Genomic DNA, 19,083 nt, shown 5'->3' on the forward strand with positions numbered 1-19,083 from the left:
TTAATTCGAAAGCCATCGCGATGGCCACAGCCAACCGAACCGATTTTGCGATTCTGCGAGTTTTCGAATTTTCATATTTTCCAACTTGCCCGGCAAGTTGGCGGCGTCGTCCAGCGAAATGCAGGACAATGCTGGATGGGCATGACTGGTAATTGCAGATTTATGACCCCCAAAACATGTGGACAGCTCTAGTCTGCCTCTGCCCCAAAGAAATGATAGACAAACCCAAAAAAATAAAAAAAAAAACAAAAAAAAGCAAAAATCTAAACCGAAAGAGATGATTGCGTCCTTTTTGTTCTGGGGTGCAAAGTTTGGCGCGAAAATGTTTGAACGTTTCTGCATAATAAATTTTGAAAAGTGGATTAAAATGGCTGGGCTAAAAAGTATTTTTCAACATTTTCCTTCTCTCGCTTTTGTTGGCATACGAGCATATGTGTGCGCGTTTGGGGCACTTTTCCTTTTTGGCCAACAACAGGCGTTTATGGGATGGCATATTTTTGGCCGTTCAACCGAATCAGTCGTATGGGAATGTGTGAAATGCAAATAAAACAAATTGTTTGCCTACAATTTTTTGCCCACATATTTTTTTTTTTTTTACACATGTGAGTTTGTATATGCCCAGTGATTTGGCATTCTGACATTTGTCGCTGTCAGACATAACAATCGACCCGATCCCAATGCCAATAGCAACAGAATTGGCCCACATTCGAGTGTGACAATGAAATTAGCTTGCAAATTGTGGAGAATTTAAATAAATGACAAATGAATCAAATTCCCCAATTTGGCACTTGATTTTGTGTCTACAAATATGGCAACTTGTCACATTTATGGCCCCCAAATTGCCGGTTAAGACTGCTGCAGACAATTCCCCAGCGAATTGTGTAATTGGGCCAATCTCGCTCCAATCAAATTTCTTGCAGGTTAAGTCCTTGCCGAAGTTCGGCATCCTGCAAAAGGATCAAATTTCATCGAGCTTAAAGTCGTAACAAAAATAAAAACCATGTTACTTCCCCATGGGACACAAAACCAATTTCGTGAGTAAATATTCTATTAATTAAAGAGCTAGCAAACTATAAAATGGCCAAAAGCTGTAAAATGGTTTGTCATCTTAATCAGTCCGTAAGTTCACAGCTTATGTGGTTAGCAAATCTGCATTCAACTTTTTATTCACTTAGCAGCATCCTTTCAGCTCCAAACGCATTAATCTCAGTCCATATTTTGGGACTGGGTGTACATAGTTATCTTTCATTTCGCTTCCTATTGCGTATAACAAATTGCATTAATTTAGTTAATTTGCTGTACGTGTCGACCGGCCCAAAGGTTTGGGCCAACTTTGGTGCCACATTGTGGGAATATGCTGAACTTGGCCCGGGAGCCCAACTAATGTCCCATCTACAGCCAGTTATACCGTCTATTGATATACTATCTCCATTTGTCTTTGCATTAATTTAATCTGACAGCAATTAAAGGCGGGCGTGTCATGTCTGGGTTGCCTTTGACTTTGGGGATTCGTGTACAAATATATCAGCGGGCATATATCTGGCATAAATGTTGTTACAATTTGTGTGAGCCTAATTAGTTGAATTCCACTGTTAGCCGACCCGATCCAATTAGTTAGATTATTTAATTCAAATAATAGAACGCCAAACAAAGATTGAATGCCCGGGTCAAGTTTTATTTGTATTTTTTTTTCAACGCATTCGAGGCGCGGTTAACAAAAATGAAAGCTGCTTTTCACTAAAAAATACTCTTTAAATACTGTTACTTAACTATATATGCTTAATTCTGTTAATTAGAGGGTTTAAGGGTTTAGTGAGTATTTAAACTATCTATTTAAGTGTTAGAAAAACTGTTTATTTCCCTTACTTATTGTTTTACTCCCAGCATCTTCTAACTGACTTACAATTACCAGTTTATCAGTTTATCCGCCTTGGGGTACTGTAGGGTATCCAAGTTTCGCACAGCCGGAGGGCAGCATTTCCTTTGGCTTTTATTGCATTTTGTTTTTATTTTGGGCATTCGGGTTTTGTGCTTGTTAGCCAGATCTCCCTCATTTCTTTGGCTGCACCCTCTAGCCAAAAGCCAGGACCAACTAATTTACTGAACCACCAGCTTCACCAGCATCGCCAGCTCCACCAACTGCTCCGCCAGCCCCCTAACCCTCAGGGGCAGTGGGGTGGCGAGGAACCCTAGATTCCCAGCCGGATGCAGATGCAGCTGGAAAAGGCGATGGTGATGGGCGAGAACGGCACAAGTAACAAATCAAACGAGTGCTTTTGTAAATTACATTTGAATTATCCGCTCTCTGTGTGACCCCTTTGTAATCCCCATTTCAGTTCCAGCCCCCTCCCCCCGAATCCTGATCCTTCTCATGCATTCATTCATTTACTCGCTGGCTCTTTCATTTGGTGCGTTCGGTGCCGGACCATTTGGATGGCTGGGTCCTTTTTGTGTATGGCTGCCACCGCCACATGGACACCCTGGCATCCTTGGAGCAGACAACGGCCAACAGACGGCAGCGGCAACAGCAATAGCAACTGGCAGGCAAAGTGGATCAAACAGCCAAAGTTAATAAACACTTTGCCCCTTGATGGCCCCGAACTCTTTGTCCCTTTTTCAGTGTCCATGGCAATTTGGAGTGTGTGTTTGTTGCTAACTGAAATTGAATGCAAATAGAAAAACAAACACTGTTGCGAATGCGGCACGAGCACATAAGCATTTCACTTAAATTTACGCGTTTTCCATTTCAATTAAAACAATTCGCATACCGCAAACGGCGAACCATTTAACGAACATTTGGCGCCATTAAGTAGGCTACGTGTTTGCTCCTATATCCTGAGTGCCTGTGTGTGTGTGTGTGTGTGTTTCCCCCTTTTTTTTCGGTGCATGCAAATGGCCTGTTAAGTGTGCCACAGAGCCAAATGACTAATTATTTATGGCCAAAAGGTACATACGAGCCGCCAAATTAAGGGCGTCGCTGCCAGCGCCGTTGTCTCTCAGTCATTTGTCTGATTAACAACAAATTCCTCCCTTTTCCGATTCGGGTCGCTGAATTTGTTGAAATTTATTTCTGGTATCGTCACAGCAAAGTCATCATCACCGTCATCATCATTGTCTCGACTTGCATAACTAAGCAGCAATGCCTTATCACGACGAAATGTCTTTGGGCCAAAAGCACCACTGCAAGTGGTGCATCAGCTGAATGACTTGTGACCCAGTTTATGGCCAAACATATTTTAAGATTTTTTCTTTTTAGCTGCCCAAGGATATTCATGCATTTTACATTTTCATTGCATTATGCTGCTCATGTGTGGGTGTCACGAGGTTCATAGACCTAAAAATATTAAAGAAACTTTCGCGCGAACAAACAGTAGCATGGTTACAATATTAGGAATGTACAAAAAAATATTTTAAAATTTCAATTAAACATTATTGCTTTTTAGTAGTTTTAAAAGTTGAAAAATTCAATACTTTTCTACAGACATGTCTATATCAACTAGCCAGTCAAGCTGCTTTTGTACTTTATGAGGTCGTAAAAGTGACTGCATTATATATTTGTAACCATTTTCCTGCCAAATATATTCAAATAAAGCACTTTTTATGCCTAACTCGGCCACTAGGCATTTAATAATAAATTTAATATTTATTACAATCACTCAAACTCTGGCTCTTCGTACACAACTAAGCAAATATGCAGCACTATATGACTATTTTGCAGCTCTTGTGTGTCCTTTTTAAAAGCACACAAAAATCCCCACTAGGCTTTCAACAGAGTAATTTCATGAATCTGATTCAAATCCCAAAAAAAATATACAAATATTTACCTACTGCCATGGAAGGGGAAGTCATAACTAACTTTAAATCATAGTGCTGCTGCTGCTGCAGAAAAACAAACTTGTCACATGTCAATGGCGAAAGGAAATCACTCGACCGAGCCCAGAGTCGAAAACTTGACCCGGAAAGAGTCTTCAACCGAGAGTCGAATAAAATGTCGCACTCTAACCGGAAATATTGAACTTCACAGCACTGCGAGCGATGGGCGGGTGGACGGGGGGCGTGGCCGTGTGCTGTTATGCTTATAATGAAGTTGTGTTAAAAATCAGAGAACCAAAGAAAACCATACAGGATCGGCTTCAGGTCGTGTGACAAGTGAGCGACGTGAAAATGTGGCGGAAATGAATTTTATGCTCAGTCGGGAGCCAGAAAAACCAATAAAACCTATAGATATATATGTATATATATATGTATATAAACAAAAATGTAGCTTGGGAATACGGATGCAATCAAATGTGGGGGACAGCCCGAGGCTAGCGAAATGCTAGCTAAATGTTACGAAAACAACAAAATGTTTGTGCATTATTTACGCGTTGCTGGCATTTTATGCTAATAAATTACCAATATGCAGGGCAAAACTTTTGTTGCCACGCAGGTGGGATAAGGGACCCCTTGCACATGCACATATAAGGCAAAGAAGTTCCAGTAAAACTGACAAACTGCACACCACACACACAGACACGCTCACACACATATGGGGCAACGCATTTATTATTTTTGGATATTTTTTACCATCCCATAACACACTCACACACACACACACAAGGAACCTGAAAAATCGAACTATGAAAAAAAGTTAGAGACACAACGCGAAAAGTCAGAGCCACCAACTAAACCAACAATTTTCGGTTTTTTTTCGGAATCCTGCCTGCTATCAGTGTGTGGGTGTGGAAGGTCCTGTGCACTGGTTGACGCCAAAGAAATTTGGCGTCAGTTTTATGCGAAGAGCGGAGCAAAAAAGAAGGTGAACGCTGAGGTCGGTTTGGGTTAGATCGTTGAGGAAGGCAGGAAGGGGATCGGGGGGTCAGCAACAATGGCAAACAAAAGTCCGGAAAAAATAGCAAATCGTATAAAAATAGCTGAAACAGACACGCAGACAAACACTCAAAACTCCGAATGCTTTGGAAAAGTGCAGAGGGGGGCAAAAGTCAGGAAAAGTACACCACAAAATAAAAAGTTATTTAAACCAACATGGTTAAAACTCAAGAGATATGATACGTGGAAGTCTTACAACAATATCATTCTAAAAATATATAAATAGCTCAAGGCTGTTTGCTAATTTAAGGATCATCAACAGAAATCTCTAATATTTCTAACTAAATAAGTTATTAAAAGCGGTTTTCCCATGTTACTTAGTTCTATTCTATTTTAAATATATATTCCAAGGATCGCCAAATCTTTTCCCACAGTGCAGCCAAAATGGAGCAGCATCAGAGCAAGGATGCGAATCGCAACAACGAAGGAATCAGCTAATGTGGCATCTCGGCAGGAAGCGGCAAATGCAGCCAAACAGCCAACAGGCTCAACTAATGGACCACCAAGGAAAATGGGTAGCTATACGGAAAAAGGTGTCGCCTGTGGGTGGTTAAACAACACCAATCTGTAAGCAAAAGCCGATAATTGGAAGACCATTCAATTTGGCTTACAGACCAACAACAAAATGCAGAGAGAGATCAAAGATGGGTTAGTTACACTAGGTAAACTGATTTGAAAAGAAGTCCAGTTGTGGTGTTGTGGTCAAAGTCAATTAAAGCACTGTTTTTTTTTTCTTTGAAAGCATACAAGCTTGCTCGCCCAATTTTATTTAACTTTCTCCAGATGCCTTGCTTTGAATCTTTTGGCACATTAGGCATTAAGTTTCCTGCCAAAACGGTATAAATTGTTTTGGCACTTGAAATAGAGCTTGTCATACAAAATATTCTTTGTGGCTGGCTATGTGAAGTGCTTTGTGGTGTTTATTTAAATCGAAGATTTTATTTGAAAATTAAATTTTGGGCTTAATATCTTTATTAAAGCCAAACATGCATGGGGTATCTCTATTTACTCGAGCTCTAAGCCAGCATTTTCTTCAATTTTCTAACATATTAGAGCGTATTCCGTACGCTACCCTTTTTTCGATTACCCCGCACTTTTGAAGTGGCATACAGGTGAATTTCTGGCTGGAAAGCCCGCACACACGAGCACTCTAAACACAGACAAAATAAATGCAAGAAATTTTGCCGTTGAACTCAAGTAGCTATCATACCCACATATATACATATATAATTTTTTTTTTAGGTTGGCAGGTAAATATGGCTGTCGCTGCACAGATAACGCTAACACCGCTGAACTTTCACATCCGTGCCCCTCGAAGCCGCCCGCTTTTCCGCAGGGCCTCGCTTTTCTTTTCGTTTCTCTGGCTTGCCTTTTCCCTTTTCCGCTGCGTAACCACATTTATGCATTTGCTATTTTTGCAAAAGACATGTAGACTAGCAAACACACACACACACACTGCACACACACACACGAAAGCCGAAGCCAAATATTATTGAAAACCAAAATTTCAAGGTAAACACAGCTGCAGTTTGGCAACAGGAAAGAGGAATGCCCGGGGCGATTGAAGAGCTCCTTCTAAACAATGTATACCTGCGTTGCGAAAAAAAAGTTATCTACTTAAATTCGATTCAAATCGAGTTTTGTGGCTTAAAAAAATATGCCATAGTTTGTGATTAAAATAAAAATATTGATCAAATCAATCAATCGAAATGATTTGTGCTGCAGCGCAAAGGGTTTTCCTAACATGATGATTGATTCTTCAGCAGGAAATCAAATCACCTTAGTTTCTCTTCCTTTGGGAATAAGGTAAGTTTTGTAAATAGTGACCTGAAAGGCCATGCTCTTAGCCAACTTACTTGGCATCGATTTCTTCCGGGCAGCGTTTTTCCGGTCATTTTTGTGGCTTATCGGTATAATGGCATCGGCACGGCACGGCAATTAAGCGGCCATTGCATCTTGTGCCGCTTGCAGGATAATTTACAGAGTGTCGCAGAGTCCGTCTGTCGTCGCAACATAACTCAGGGCAGGAGCAACAATTGCCAGGAGTCGACTGCCTAAGCCATGGCGAAATTATTGCATACTTATGGGCGCTGGCAATGGGGTGCGATGCGTGCAAGCCCTTTAAAATGCATTCACAGCGGAAATGCCAGGGAAACTGTATAAAAACTGGGTGAAAAGACGATTCTCAGTGTGGGAAAATGAATTTATATGGCACTTAAATGGCAAGACGAGTCCACACGGCGGTGTGCTGTTGGTTTTGGTGACAGTTGAGCAAGGAGAAAAGTGTAAACAAGCCAGGTAACATGAATAAGAACAAACACATTGAGCGTTGGGTAAAGTAAGATAAATACTTCATAAAGTGTCAGTTGCTGCACAAATCGGCTGAATGAAGATACATAGTAAGCGGAATTAGAATTTCTTGGGAAATTCCATCTACTTTAAACTATGTCTTAAGCTAAGAATCAGGAAATTAAAGTCCTTGCCCCAAAATCATTGGGCATATTTGCTACTAATTTATATGGACTAGTGGCCGTTGTATTTTAAAAGACGGATTACAACACTATTGCCGTGGAAGAACACTTCGGGAGACATCGGAAGAGAGTCGTCGTGAATCAAATGCCGAAGCCAAGTTAAAAGGCTTACGAAGAAGCACTTCGTGCAGCGGTTAGTAGAAATTGAAGTTAATTAAATAAGTTAAGCAAATGCGTTCAAGGACGATAAATACTTCAATGAACAATACTTCCGAAAATGCAAATGCATACGTTCTTATAGACTTTCAAAATGCCAAGGCTATACATTTATTTTTCTTTTGAATTCAAACCACCTTACTCATAGCAACTGCCTTTAGTTTTGCTCGTAGGCATTGTTGGTCATATGAAAAGTTGGCCAGGACTTTTTATTGTCTAAGGCTACCTTTGCGAAACGCCTTTGGAAGCTGTGAATGGAAAATTGCTTCGTCAAGTGAATACATTTAATTGCTAACAAATGGCAAAGGGCGTAAAGGACGCATGCACCAGGCGCCACTTGGTCTCCGTTTACATGTGGGCAGAAGTGCACTCAATAATTTATTCATAAATAGTATAACCTATGATTATCCGGGGAGAAATGAGATAATACGATATATTTATAGAAAAGCAAAGTCTAGGGAACACACAAAGTGGTAAGAAGTTCTTACTAAGAACAAATAATCAGCCAATGTAAAAATGTTTGCTGTTATCCTTACTGTTCGTAACATATGTTACGCTTTAACACTAAATTCTCTTTTGCTGTTAGCTGGCGCTTAACAGAGCGGGCTAAAGCTCTGCGATTTCAAACTACTTTTGTTTGAAGGGGTAAATTTCCCGTTATTACAGCTCTATTATTTAACACTTTCATATTGGCCACTGCAAACGGTTTCAAAAGATCGGCTTACTCTCCATTAATCATAAGTGATTTATTTGCCATGGTATCTATGCAAATAATTAAAAATAATGTATGGTCAGGGCTGGTTCAACGAACCAGAAATGCTTATCAATTTATCTAGATTTTGTCTTCTTGTGATTTTATGCTATTCTTAGAGGATCTTAAAAGTGGACAAACTGCATAGATATGTGTGTACGTTCGTTCCACACATAAAAGCCTGCAGAAACTTTCATGTTAAAACAACAGAACGAATAAATGGCGAATAAAAGTATGTTAAAGGAACAGCAGATTTAACTCTCTTGTATCTATGTTAAGCTTTAACATTAACATAATATTAATTTATTACATTCAATTTAATGTGGGTCTGCAAGAAATCATATAAATTGGTATAAAATTGGAAAAAAAATTTGGAAATAAATAAAAACAAAAGTCAAAGTACCTGCGAATTGCATTTCTTAACTCGTTGAACTAAAACCGTCTCTAAATATGCAGAACTTTTGCATTAGCTTGTATCTTTTCAGCATTTATTTAAAACAAGCCACTTTCTCTACCATTTCTAATATAGTATTTCATTGGCATTTTCAAAATACACACAAGGGATTAAATTGAACAGTTATTTAATATTTTATTACGTAATGAACCACAATTACTTACAAGCATTTCCCCGAGTTCATTCAAAACAAAGTAAACTTTTGCCACGCCGCTCTTTTTAACTAATTGCGAAAACCGAACTTTTCTCAAAATGCGAGCAAGGATGGAAAGGGAGAAAGTGTTGTTGTTGTTTAGTTTTCTCATCCATGAATTATTAAGAAAAAACATTTAATAATGCACTTCAATCTCTGTGAGCATACTTTGCCGAAAGAGTTTGCCGCCCCACCCCGCACTCAGTTATAGCCCCGCCCCCTTGCCAACAACCCGCCCATTTGGTTACCGGCTTCATGCCAGCAATTTAATTAATCTGCACAAAATATGCAACACAGCAAAAGTTTGCCAGCCAACAAACGCAGACAGACACATAAACACACATAAAGCCAGACGTTCACACATGTGAAGAAATGGCCACACTTATAATGCTTGACACATAAAAAGTGTGGGCGTGTGTTAATGTTTTTGTCTGTGCACAGAAAGAAATTTATGTAAAGTGTTATCTGATTTTAATGCACAAGGCTTGCAATGAAAAACTAAAGCATGCCAAGCGTATCACATAAATCTTATACAATTTGAACTGATTTTTTAATTATTTATTTTATTTGATTAAAATTTAATTTTAATGCAATTTCCACACTTTAAAATAGCTAAATTATATACTTGCGAAATGCAATTTCTCTCGGTGCATGTTCGAGTGTTTTGTAGTGCCTAAAAGCAGGCAGCAGCGAAATGGCAAAGGGCAGAGAGCATCTTCAGCGGAGCAACACGAGAAGCTGCAGCAGTGGCAATAAGATTACTTAATTGATTTAAATTTGCTTGTCTAGTAAAGAGATAGTGGGGCTGGGGGGTGGTGGTGGGGTTGGGGGTTGATGTTGCACAGTGTCGCAAGCGATAATGAAGTTGTTGACAAGCTCGTGGGCCAAAGGCAAGAAAATGCAAGGCAACAGCAGCCGTGACAATGGGAATAGGAAATGCAAGTAATTGAAAAGCAGCCAAAAGGAAAATTGCACTGAAAGAAAAAAGTGGGTATAGTGTATAAAGGTATTCTGAAGAAATTAAAATCCTTTTCAACAATGATTAATAATACATACGTACCTTTAATCACTTTAAAAAATTCGTAAACATGTAAAAAACCATTAGCTTTGAGATTTCTTAATTTAATGCGATTAACTTGCAATCGTAACTTTTTTCCCCAGTGTAGTCACTCCCGCTCTTTTCCGCTCTTGTCTGAAGCTTTTCAGCGTGGGATGTCGTTGCGGATAATGATGAGACGGCTGACGATGATGGAGGCGAAGGAGACAACATGTCGGCTGCATTATATTCATAACGTGTATAATTAATCACATCACGCTGTAAGGGAAAGCCCAAGAATTATATTCAATTTGACCTAATGCTCTTGTAACTGTGTGTGCGAGATTTATCCCGGCCATGTCCACTGCGTCAATTTAGCCCAATGCACACGGCCAAAGTCCGTAGTCCGTAGTCCATGGTCCTTAAGCCGCCAAATCATGGCCTCAACAGCGTCAACTGACCCCCAAAGGCATCTTTTTGTTGCTTTTGTTTACTGGGCGTGTGTGTGTATGTGTTTTGTATCTGTGTGTGCCCCTTTGCGGTTGGCTGTTATTATGAGCCCAACGCGGTGCCACTTTTGCCACCCATTAAGACCCCATCCACAGAAAATAAATTTATAGATCAATTTTATTGATAATATTACTAACTTTCAGTTTGTACACCTATAAAAAGTTTGTTAAGTCGAAGCATAACAAGAGACATAAATGTCGAAATTCGGTATATAACAATCCGTAATGTTTAATTTGTTAAGTTAATGGGAAAATATAAATATTGTATAATGATTGTCAAACCACTTTGATACTAATATACTTTGATTTGATTTTACCGAAATGAAAAAAGTAGCTGAAAGCAACATTATTGCATTCCCAATGTCTAAGCAATCACTATTTCATACTGAGGCGTAAATAGCTTCGATTTCTCTCAGTGTAAGAGCTGGGCTCGTTAGCCTGACCATGGCCAACAGGAGCCGTAACAACAAGGACGCGAATATAGATGCAGACTTGGACAGGGGCTGGCAGCTTAGTCATGCCTGCCAGTGCTGCGTCGACATCATAGCTTTATCTTCACCCAAATGCCCTGCTGCAGCCCCATCCCCCAGCCACGCCCATTATCCAGCCAATCCAGACCACACCTCCCACCCCCCGCTGTTGTATGTGACTTGCATGCGGCGCTGAGCGCCAAAGTTTTGACTTCAATTTGCCCAGTTACAAATTTTGGTCTTCTCCGGCGGTTTTTCTCCGCTTTTTTCTTGTTGTTTTCCTTTTTTTTCGTGGCTTCGACCCGTCTTGCAAATAAAAACAAAAAAAAAAAAGCGAACGTAAACCACAGTCAAGACGGAAGCAGGAGCAGCAAAAATGTGGTGAAAGACTTGACCAGCATTGGACGACGACGTGTTTTGGCCACATCAGCCGCATGCCATCATCATCATCACCAGAGACAACACAGCCACAATGGATGGGGTTGGATGGTGAAAGTAGTTAAGGCCCATTCCTTGGAGCGATGACAAATCAGCCGCAACTAGAGAGTTGCAGATGGCAAATGTGACAGGAATTCGGAGGAGATTTTCCAATATTTCAGGTCAAATGATAATGCATAAGGCATCAGACTTGGCCTCAAACTCTGCAACTTAGAATTATTTATAAGTGCAGTTGTTGTTAGGTTTGTAAATGCTAAGCTGGGATTTTATAGAATTTACTTTTTTTATATAAACAAACTCAATTGCGAATGTGTAATTGCAAAAAAAGTAAATCTGTTTGAATAGTTGATGCCTAGGCTTAAGTTTACTTTTAGAATAACTAAGCACTTGCGACCTCCGACGACGAGTTCAATGTTCAACGACTCTGGGCGAGAGCGAAATAATGCGAAACGTCTTTGCACTTTTGCCTTTTCTAGGAAACGGAAATTGGAAAAATACTGGCGGCATTTTGTTGGACAGGTCGTCGTCGGCGGGCTGGGCAAATAAAAGCGGGGCAAAGTGAAGTGGAGTGCGGAAAAAAAAACACAAACTGTCAGTGACAGCATTAAAACTAACAGGAATGGAGAGCGGCATTCTCAGCATTTTGCACATTCCTGGGGCCATCGACAGGATGCAGGACGAGAACGAGGACCCCAAAGTGAGCGAACTAGCCTCCGACTCGTGTGGCATGCCACATGCAATTCAATAAGAATTTCCCACTTACCACGGCCATAAGGGGTGATTTGTGTGGGGATAGGGGGGAAAGTATTTCAAATGCATCCCAAACACTTGCTGCGGAATTCGTAATTGTGTCACATAAAGAGGCAACGAGGAGTCCTGGTCATAACTATAACCCTATGGCTACGTGATTCAAATCCGACGAAAAGCTAACAAACTCTGAAACGCCCGGACTGTCGGCACTTTTGGATGGGGAGTCTGGAAAAGATTTTTATTTACAACCGAGTCTCTATTTCCCCCCTTCCCAACAAGACACCACACAAACACCTCCTTGATCCCTCCCAGAATTGGGCCAGATCCCTTCCATTTCCTTCCCAGATCCCTTCTAGACCACTCCCAGTTGCCTCCCAATTCTATTGTAGATCATCCGTAATCCGTTAAAGTCCCCTCCGAGAATACGACCATATTTCCCTTCATATTCTTCCCAGATCTCTCAAAGACACTGCAGATTTTCATTTCTCTCTGTGTATATAGTAGTCGCCTTGGCACACACTCCTGGTGCGCTTCGTCACTACGTGGACTACAGTGCATGGTGGTGTAGTTTAAATCTGCCGCCATTTCGCTGTTACAAAAGCTGAAGACGTCAAAACTCAGTGCCACTTTGGCCGGAACCAGAACTAAAAATCTCAAATTAAATGAGTCTGTGTGAAAGGTGAAAAGCTGCAGGACATATCAAAAGCTGATGGCTGTAAAACTCAGTGACATTTTGAACGGAAACGGAAACTGAAAACGTCCAATTAAATGAGTCGGTGGATAAATTCCAGGACAAGCTTCCTTGAGCCGAAAAAAATCATTTTTGGAGTTACACAAACCCAATATAACGTTGACTGGCTTTTGTGACCAAAAAAAACAAAACAAATATGTATATATTTTTTTTAATTTTTATTAAAAATGTAAATTCTGAAAATGCGGAATACCATAGTTCTCTATACCATTGACAAACTTCTTAGGTGTTGTTTTCTTTATATGTCGTTTGCCGCGCTTCGACCAATTGCAATATTTATTGGGTATGCTGCGATGAACTTTTTCGACTGTTTTACATTTTCAATACCATCGATTTCTTCTGGGGATTACAATTACAATTATAATGCTGCATTATGCATGTGTAAGAGTTTGTGTCGTGTTTATAGGTATGTGTTATGCTTTTCTTTGGGGCCTTGGCAGCCACACAAATTGTGTCGATCACAAAAAAAAAAAAAGAAAAACCAAGCAGAAGGGCAATATACATAGATAATATATATATACGATGTCATATTTTATATATATATACTTTATTATATACTCGTACAACTAAAGTCCAAGCGTAATCGTCTGACTGACTGGCCGATCGGCGAAATGGGAGAGTGTTGGTCGAGTCTAGCACTTTTGCTCGAATTTGATTTAGTTGCCTAACACTCACTTAGTTATACATTTATATAGACGTACATATATACGCGACTGCATGTTGTATAATTTATGTTATATTGGTATATATATATATTTTCTAGGCATATCCAATATTGCGCGAAGCAAGCAATTCGTTTCACATCTAAAACTTCATCTCTCGATGGAAAGCATTTTCGTAATACAATTTCTGGATTTTCGGTTTTCTTTAGTTTTTTTGGGCTTTTATTTTGGGTTTTCTTATCTTGGGTATTTCTTTAAGGTTTGGCCACGACGCTGAGACGATCTACGATGTTTGTGGCTGATGTTGAGCTGTCCAAATGCACCATAACCAGATGAGGCCTTCATTCCCGTTTACTGCTCCTCGTCGCCCAACTCGTGCTTGATCTTGGAGAAGTCGAACGTCTCGCCAGTGCCCCGCTTGAATATGTTCAACACATCCAGGCAAGTAGTCTCAAAGTGCGTGGTCGCATCGTAAGACTCCGAAATGAAGATTTGAGACTCGGATCCATCATCGATCGGCTCCAAGTAGTCCGAAATGGTCACAAACTTTTGTGCGATCGGCTCCAGCAAGTCCAAGCCAGGCTTGATCTCCACCTCCGGGTTCTCGGTCTCAACGGTGGTCGAGACCATGCCGACGAACCAACCCTTGGCGGCCACCTGGTGAGTGGAGCTCACAAGCGACACATAGATGTCCGACTTGCGGCCGACCTGCTTTTGTGGAATGATAATCTGCGTGGAGAGACCATCCTTGGTGCTGGCCACCGGATGGTCTAGAATGCAAATGCAGCGAATCACCTTGCCACGCTTGCGCACCTGTCAGATAAAAGAAAAGTAATACATGGTTATTTCCACAAGACTAAAGGTTAGTTTACAAAAGTCTTTCGTGAATCTCACCTTCTCGGGCACGTAGCTGGGATCGCAGTAGACCTGCTTGCACTTGGCGACCTCGTCGCCGGAGCGCACTCCCACCACCTTGCCGCCCTCGCCGAGGACGATCTCGTCGATGGGCTTGTCCAGCATGTAGGTGCCGCCGTAGATGGCCGACAGGCGTGCGAATCCCTGGGGCAGCTCACCGAGGCCGTACATGGGATAAAGGTAGGGCGACTTGCCATACCGCGCCAGCGAATCGGAGTAGAGCTTGATCCGCCGGATGGTGTTCACGGCCGGCTCGTTCAGATACTCATCGTCGCGGAAAAGGGCCAGGGCGTGGCCGGTGAAGTCCTGCGTGTTCTTGTCCAGTCCGAACTTGTCGTACAGACCCTGCATGTTGGCCTTGGTGGGGTCAAAGTCCTTCCAGGTCTTGGGGTCATCCTCTCGGAAGTCCTGCACGTAGATGAGGAAGTTCCGGAAGCGACGCTTCTCGAACATACCTGCAAGTAAAGTCACATTTATATACATATATCCATAATGCCATATTGGTCAGTTTGGGGTTCAGGATCTGCATATAAGGGAGTGCACGAGCCCGAGGGTTTCAAGTTTCCCGTTTCCATTTCATTTGCATGCCACAAACACTCACATACAGACACTCACTGGAACACCAGCACGCAACTACAGTTGTAAACCTTCAATTTAGGGGGCGGAGGACACACCACCAACAATCAGAAACCACTTGGCCACCCCATGACGTCATTCCAACCATATGTGTAATGCGGACACAGTGAAGCATGGGCAAGGTGTTTAACTTTCAATTAGCAAATTGAGACATTTCATTGGTATTGTTACAAATGGAAGTAAAATCTACCTAATAGTAACATTTTCATTGAAATTATTGATAATTAAAGAAAAAAATTAAAAAATGTACTTCTCAAGTCATGATATGTTTTCTTTGATAGGCAATCTCCACTGTAAAGTGAAGGGGTTCAATGCGCCTGGCCAAAAACCTGGTTGCAAAAACTAAGTAAAATTGAAATGGAAAAATTCAAGAGCCAATCATAAATAAATAGAGCGTGTTTTAGCTAATTGCATTGCTGCCACGAAGAAGAGGGAAAAACTTAAATTTCAAACAAAGCGAAATTCAGGTGTAAAATGGAGGCGACCAATTAGCGGCAGGTCTATGAATCAGCGCAGAGCGATTAAAATTGAGACTCCAATTGGAATAGGGCGATAATAGTTGGGCAAACAAACATGGTGTGGAAATGGAAATGTGTGGGGGAAACTTTGGTAGAAATTCTTCGGCGAGCGAAGAAAACAACTGTTTTTCGGCACACACATACGTGTCACATTAAAAAAAGGGAATGACAACAACAAGAGCGTTGCCAGCGAGTGAAAAAGCAGACAAAGAAGAGAAGAGAAAGAGAGCGGTGCGGGCGAGAGAGGGGAAGCAGATAACAGTCGAGTACGAAAATACATACATATATACATACACGCACACACACAAGCACAGCTGGTAATTTGCACAATTTTTCGTGGGGGGCTCACCACCACGCAAAAAGGCAACGGTACTTAAAAGAGCATTATTAACGAACCCATGAGATCGGATGCCAGGGCCTCCTTCTGGTCCACCGGCACCTTGGCTATCTTGCCGCCCTTGTAAACGTAGCTGCCTTCGATGGACTTGAACTCCAGATAGCGGGTGACGCCCGTGTGGATCAGCAGCTTGACCAGCTGGCCATTGGCCATCAGGAACTTCGGGATCAGGTCCACGTTCCAGTCGCGGCCACGCCCAAACCGTTCGCCAGGCGGCTCCAGTCCGTAGCGCTGGAAGAGCTCCTCCAGCGGCGTTATCGAGGCGGACTCGCCGCCGTAGTACTTGTTCCGATCAATATGCAGCACCTTCTTGCCGGACACGGACAGCATCCCGCTGAGGATGCACTCCTTGAGGCCCGTTCCGAGCACAATCGCATCGTATTCCTCATTCATCTTTGATCGCACTTATTTATATATTGCAATCACAGTAATTTATATATTTTTTATCCGGTTTTCGCCCTTTTCACTTGCTGCGACGTTCGACTTGGTGGACTTTTCTCTGCGCTCAATAATTTTTCTCTACTCGTTCGCCTTTCGCTCGTCCGCTTTGCGCTGCCCGTTCGCCGTCACGCCGTTTGCTGGTCACGTTACGTTACGTTTTCGTACCTGCCCAGGGCTGCATAGCAAAGAGTTGCTATCGGCGGCTAATTGTGCATGGAAATAAGGAAATAAAACCAAACAAGCATACAAGATATTAAATTTGCTCTCAGAGTATTAATGTAAAAAAGAATGAGAGACGTTGTTTGCAAGATTTTTGAAATAATTATGATTTTGCGAACAAAAGTTTCTTTCCTAGGCTATTGGCATTTCAGGGCTGCATGTTGCGCGCGTAAGGTTATAATTGCCATTTGAATATTATAAATATATGTGTTGGTAAAATAAATAAAGCGCGACATTATTAAACAACAAAAGGGAGGATTCACATATCGATCATATAAAATATAAAAAGATTTTCCGCAAATTTTGTAAACAGTATTTGAACGATGCTTACCTATCGAGTTGTAAGTTACTCGATAGCTCCATTTATACCATATCTCACGCATTCGTGCATTACTTTTTGTTTTAAAAGAATACAATATGAGCAATTAGACTTTTAAAGGTATGTCATAATTTCAAGAATCCCAACATGTTCGTACATTTATTATCGGGAACACGATAGACATTTATTCCGAAACTAGGGGCATTCCTCTTACAGCTGTTAGCACAGTTATCGAGTCTGGCCACATCATCCCGAAGCCTCTGCAAAGTTTTACTGGTGATTTTGGTTGAAACGACGAGCCGATTCGGACGCGATTTTTGTATCGGGTTTATTTAGGTTGTTACGTTCTCTTCGCGTCGTTTCTTGTTTCTTTGTTTCGTCGGATTTTCGCGCGTGCAGCGAGCAAGGAAAACTAATCATACATAATCATACATTTTCGTGGAGCAAAAACACACGGCAATGTAAATGTTTGATTATATTTTCATTTAAAACGGATCCAAACAACTGTGTACTTGTGTGAGTGTGTGTGCGTGCGGTGGCTGCGTGCTTGTGTGGAAAAGTGAAAATGCTATTTGGGCCATAATTGTATTGAAATTCTTAGCAACAACAACAAACCAAACCTCGAGTTCGTGGCAAAAAATAAGTAAAAAAAAAAGAGGAAAAACCCAACAAAAGGTAGTGAAAAAGTAAGCGGCTCAGGGATTTTTTATGCTGTGCTCCAAGTGAAATGAAGTCTTTGGGAAATAATTATTTATTGTAATTCCTTGTCTGAGGAAACATACAAAATAGAAAACAAAAAGATAATCTCCTGTCCCGCTCACACTTTCCGCCTGACCTCGGTTATCATATGTTACCTCCCTGTTGTTCTTGTTGTTGCTTTGAATGTGCTGCAACATTTTTGTATTGTTGCCATGCTGAAAAGTTGTTTTCATCCCCGTGTAAAAATAGTTTCAAACAAAAAATATAAAACAAAACCCCCACGAAGGCAAGGATAAAATAACCGCAGGCAATTGAATTGATCGAAAAACAAGCATAAATCCACGTCTACGATTTTATTGGGTAAGTTTTTCGTTTAAATCAAGTTGCCATATTAAAAATTGCACAGGCATAAAATCGGAGGAAAAAAACATAATAAAGCACAGACGGCGGCAATCTACAGAAAAAACAAGTTGGTTGCCAAGAACCAGTTAAGCGTTGCAGACCAACTGCCCCGCCCACCTCCCTCGGCCCCCATCGTCCCAAAAAATACGACGGGTTTTTTACCTGCTCGCATCCATCTCTCTCACTCATTCACACACAGCCTCCGATCGTTCTGGCTTCTCCCACCTCTTTCCCCTTCTATCTCTCTCTCTCTTTGTCTTACCGGCATTTGATAAAAGGCAAACAGATTCAAACAGTCGCGGTTTTAACTTTGCTTTTTGTTTTTCTGCGGGTTTGGATTCGTTTGCACTGTATGCAGTAAAGATGCTTGGCCTCACTGTGCACAGTGGGACTAGAAACTGCATGTCAACTGCGAGGTCGGGGTGAAACCGACCCCCACATTGTAAAAATCTATTTTGAGCTAAAAATTAGTTTTCCTTGGCATTCAGATGGTTAAAAATATAATACATCTAAAATCATATATTAAGTGTTTTTTTTAGAGATATAACATTTGAATACTATCTTTCTTAAGACGGTAAAATTGAATTCAAATTTAACATCACGTTTTACAACTTTGTTAAATTGCAAAATTGCAGACACAATGTCTTTTTAACATAGAACGTAGAATCAATAAGAATAAATATCTGCCGCCATTATAAAACAAATACTGATGTTTTGCATGCTGATTTAAACTGAAATTTTGAGACTAAATTGGAAACATGGTTGCCGATCAGCAATTCGGTGGATGCTAGCAGCTGTTAAAAATTTCCGTTGCTTACCTGGCGGGAAAAATAATTTCTCTTACCTGTGACATGTTTAAAATTCCACCAAGCCGTTCTTTTTATTGCTTTGCATTTTATTCGTTGTAAGGGGCAAACGAGGGGTTACTCTAATTTCGTGTTGTAAATTTAATTTGTAAGACCTTTTC

At 41.0% G+C, this 19,083-nt stretch overlaps 2 protein-coding genes across 5 annotated transcripts in view; one reads left to right on the top strand and one right to left on the bottom strand.

The window, feature by feature from the left end:
* Positions 1-13,145: 13,145 nt before the first annotated feature.
* LOC117144172 (rab GDP dissociation inhibitor alpha) lies at positions 13,146-16,560 on the bottom strand. The gene is made up of 3 exons (XM_033309218.1): positions 16,036-16,560; positions 14,465-14,940; positions 13,146-14,383 (listed from the first exon to the last, which is right to left on the bottom strand). The coding sequence occupies exons 1-3, from the start codon at positions 16,427-16,429 to the stop codon at positions 13,922-13,924; spliced, it is 1,332 nt and encodes a 443-aa protein (XP_033165109.1). The 5' UTR covers positions 16,430-16,560; the 3' UTR covers positions 13,146-13,921.
* Positions 16,561-17,278: 718 nt separating this feature from the next.
* LOC117150986 (probable phospholipid-transporting ATPase VA) overlaps positions 17,279-19,083 on the top strand; it is a 28,538-nt gene continuing 26,733 nt past the window's right edge. For 2 of the 4 annotated variants that reach the window (XM_033318188.1, XM_033318212.1), the window contains exons 1-2: positions 17,279-17,531; positions 17,964-18,074. The gene's annotated coding sequence lies outside the window, so the exon portion shown is untranslated. Of the gene's footprint in view, positions 17,532-17,952; positions 18,075-19,083 lie in introns of those variants that run through there. The other 2 variants (XM_033318197.1, XM_033318205.1) reach the window with 2 other exon arrangements.

This window comes from Drosophila mauritiana, chromosome 2L, assembly GCF_004382145.1.
Source record: "Drosophila mauritiana strain mau12 chromosome 2L, ASM438214v1, whole genome shotgun sequence".
In the NCBI taxonomy this organism is placed as follows: domain Eukaryota; kingdom Metazoa; phylum Arthropoda; class Insecta; order Diptera; family Drosophilidae; genus Drosophila; species Drosophila mauritiana.

What these genes read in the sequence shown, in the direction of transcription:
- LOC117144172 (XM_033309218.1), bottom strand. Translation starts at nt 16,429, where the DNA reads ATGAATGAGGAATACGATGCGATTGTGCTCGGAACGGGCCTCAAGGAG. An exon ending in CCTGGCATCCGATCTCATGG is followed by an intron (nt 14,941 to 16,035) that starts GTTCGTTAATAA and finishes CTTTACTTGCAG; the next exon opens with GTATGTTCGAGAAGCGTCGC. An exon ending in CCAGCTACGTGCCCGAGAAG is followed by an intron (nt 14,384 to 14,464) that starts GTGAGATTCACG and finishes TTTATCTGACAG; the next exon opens with GTGCGCAAGCGTGGCAAGGT.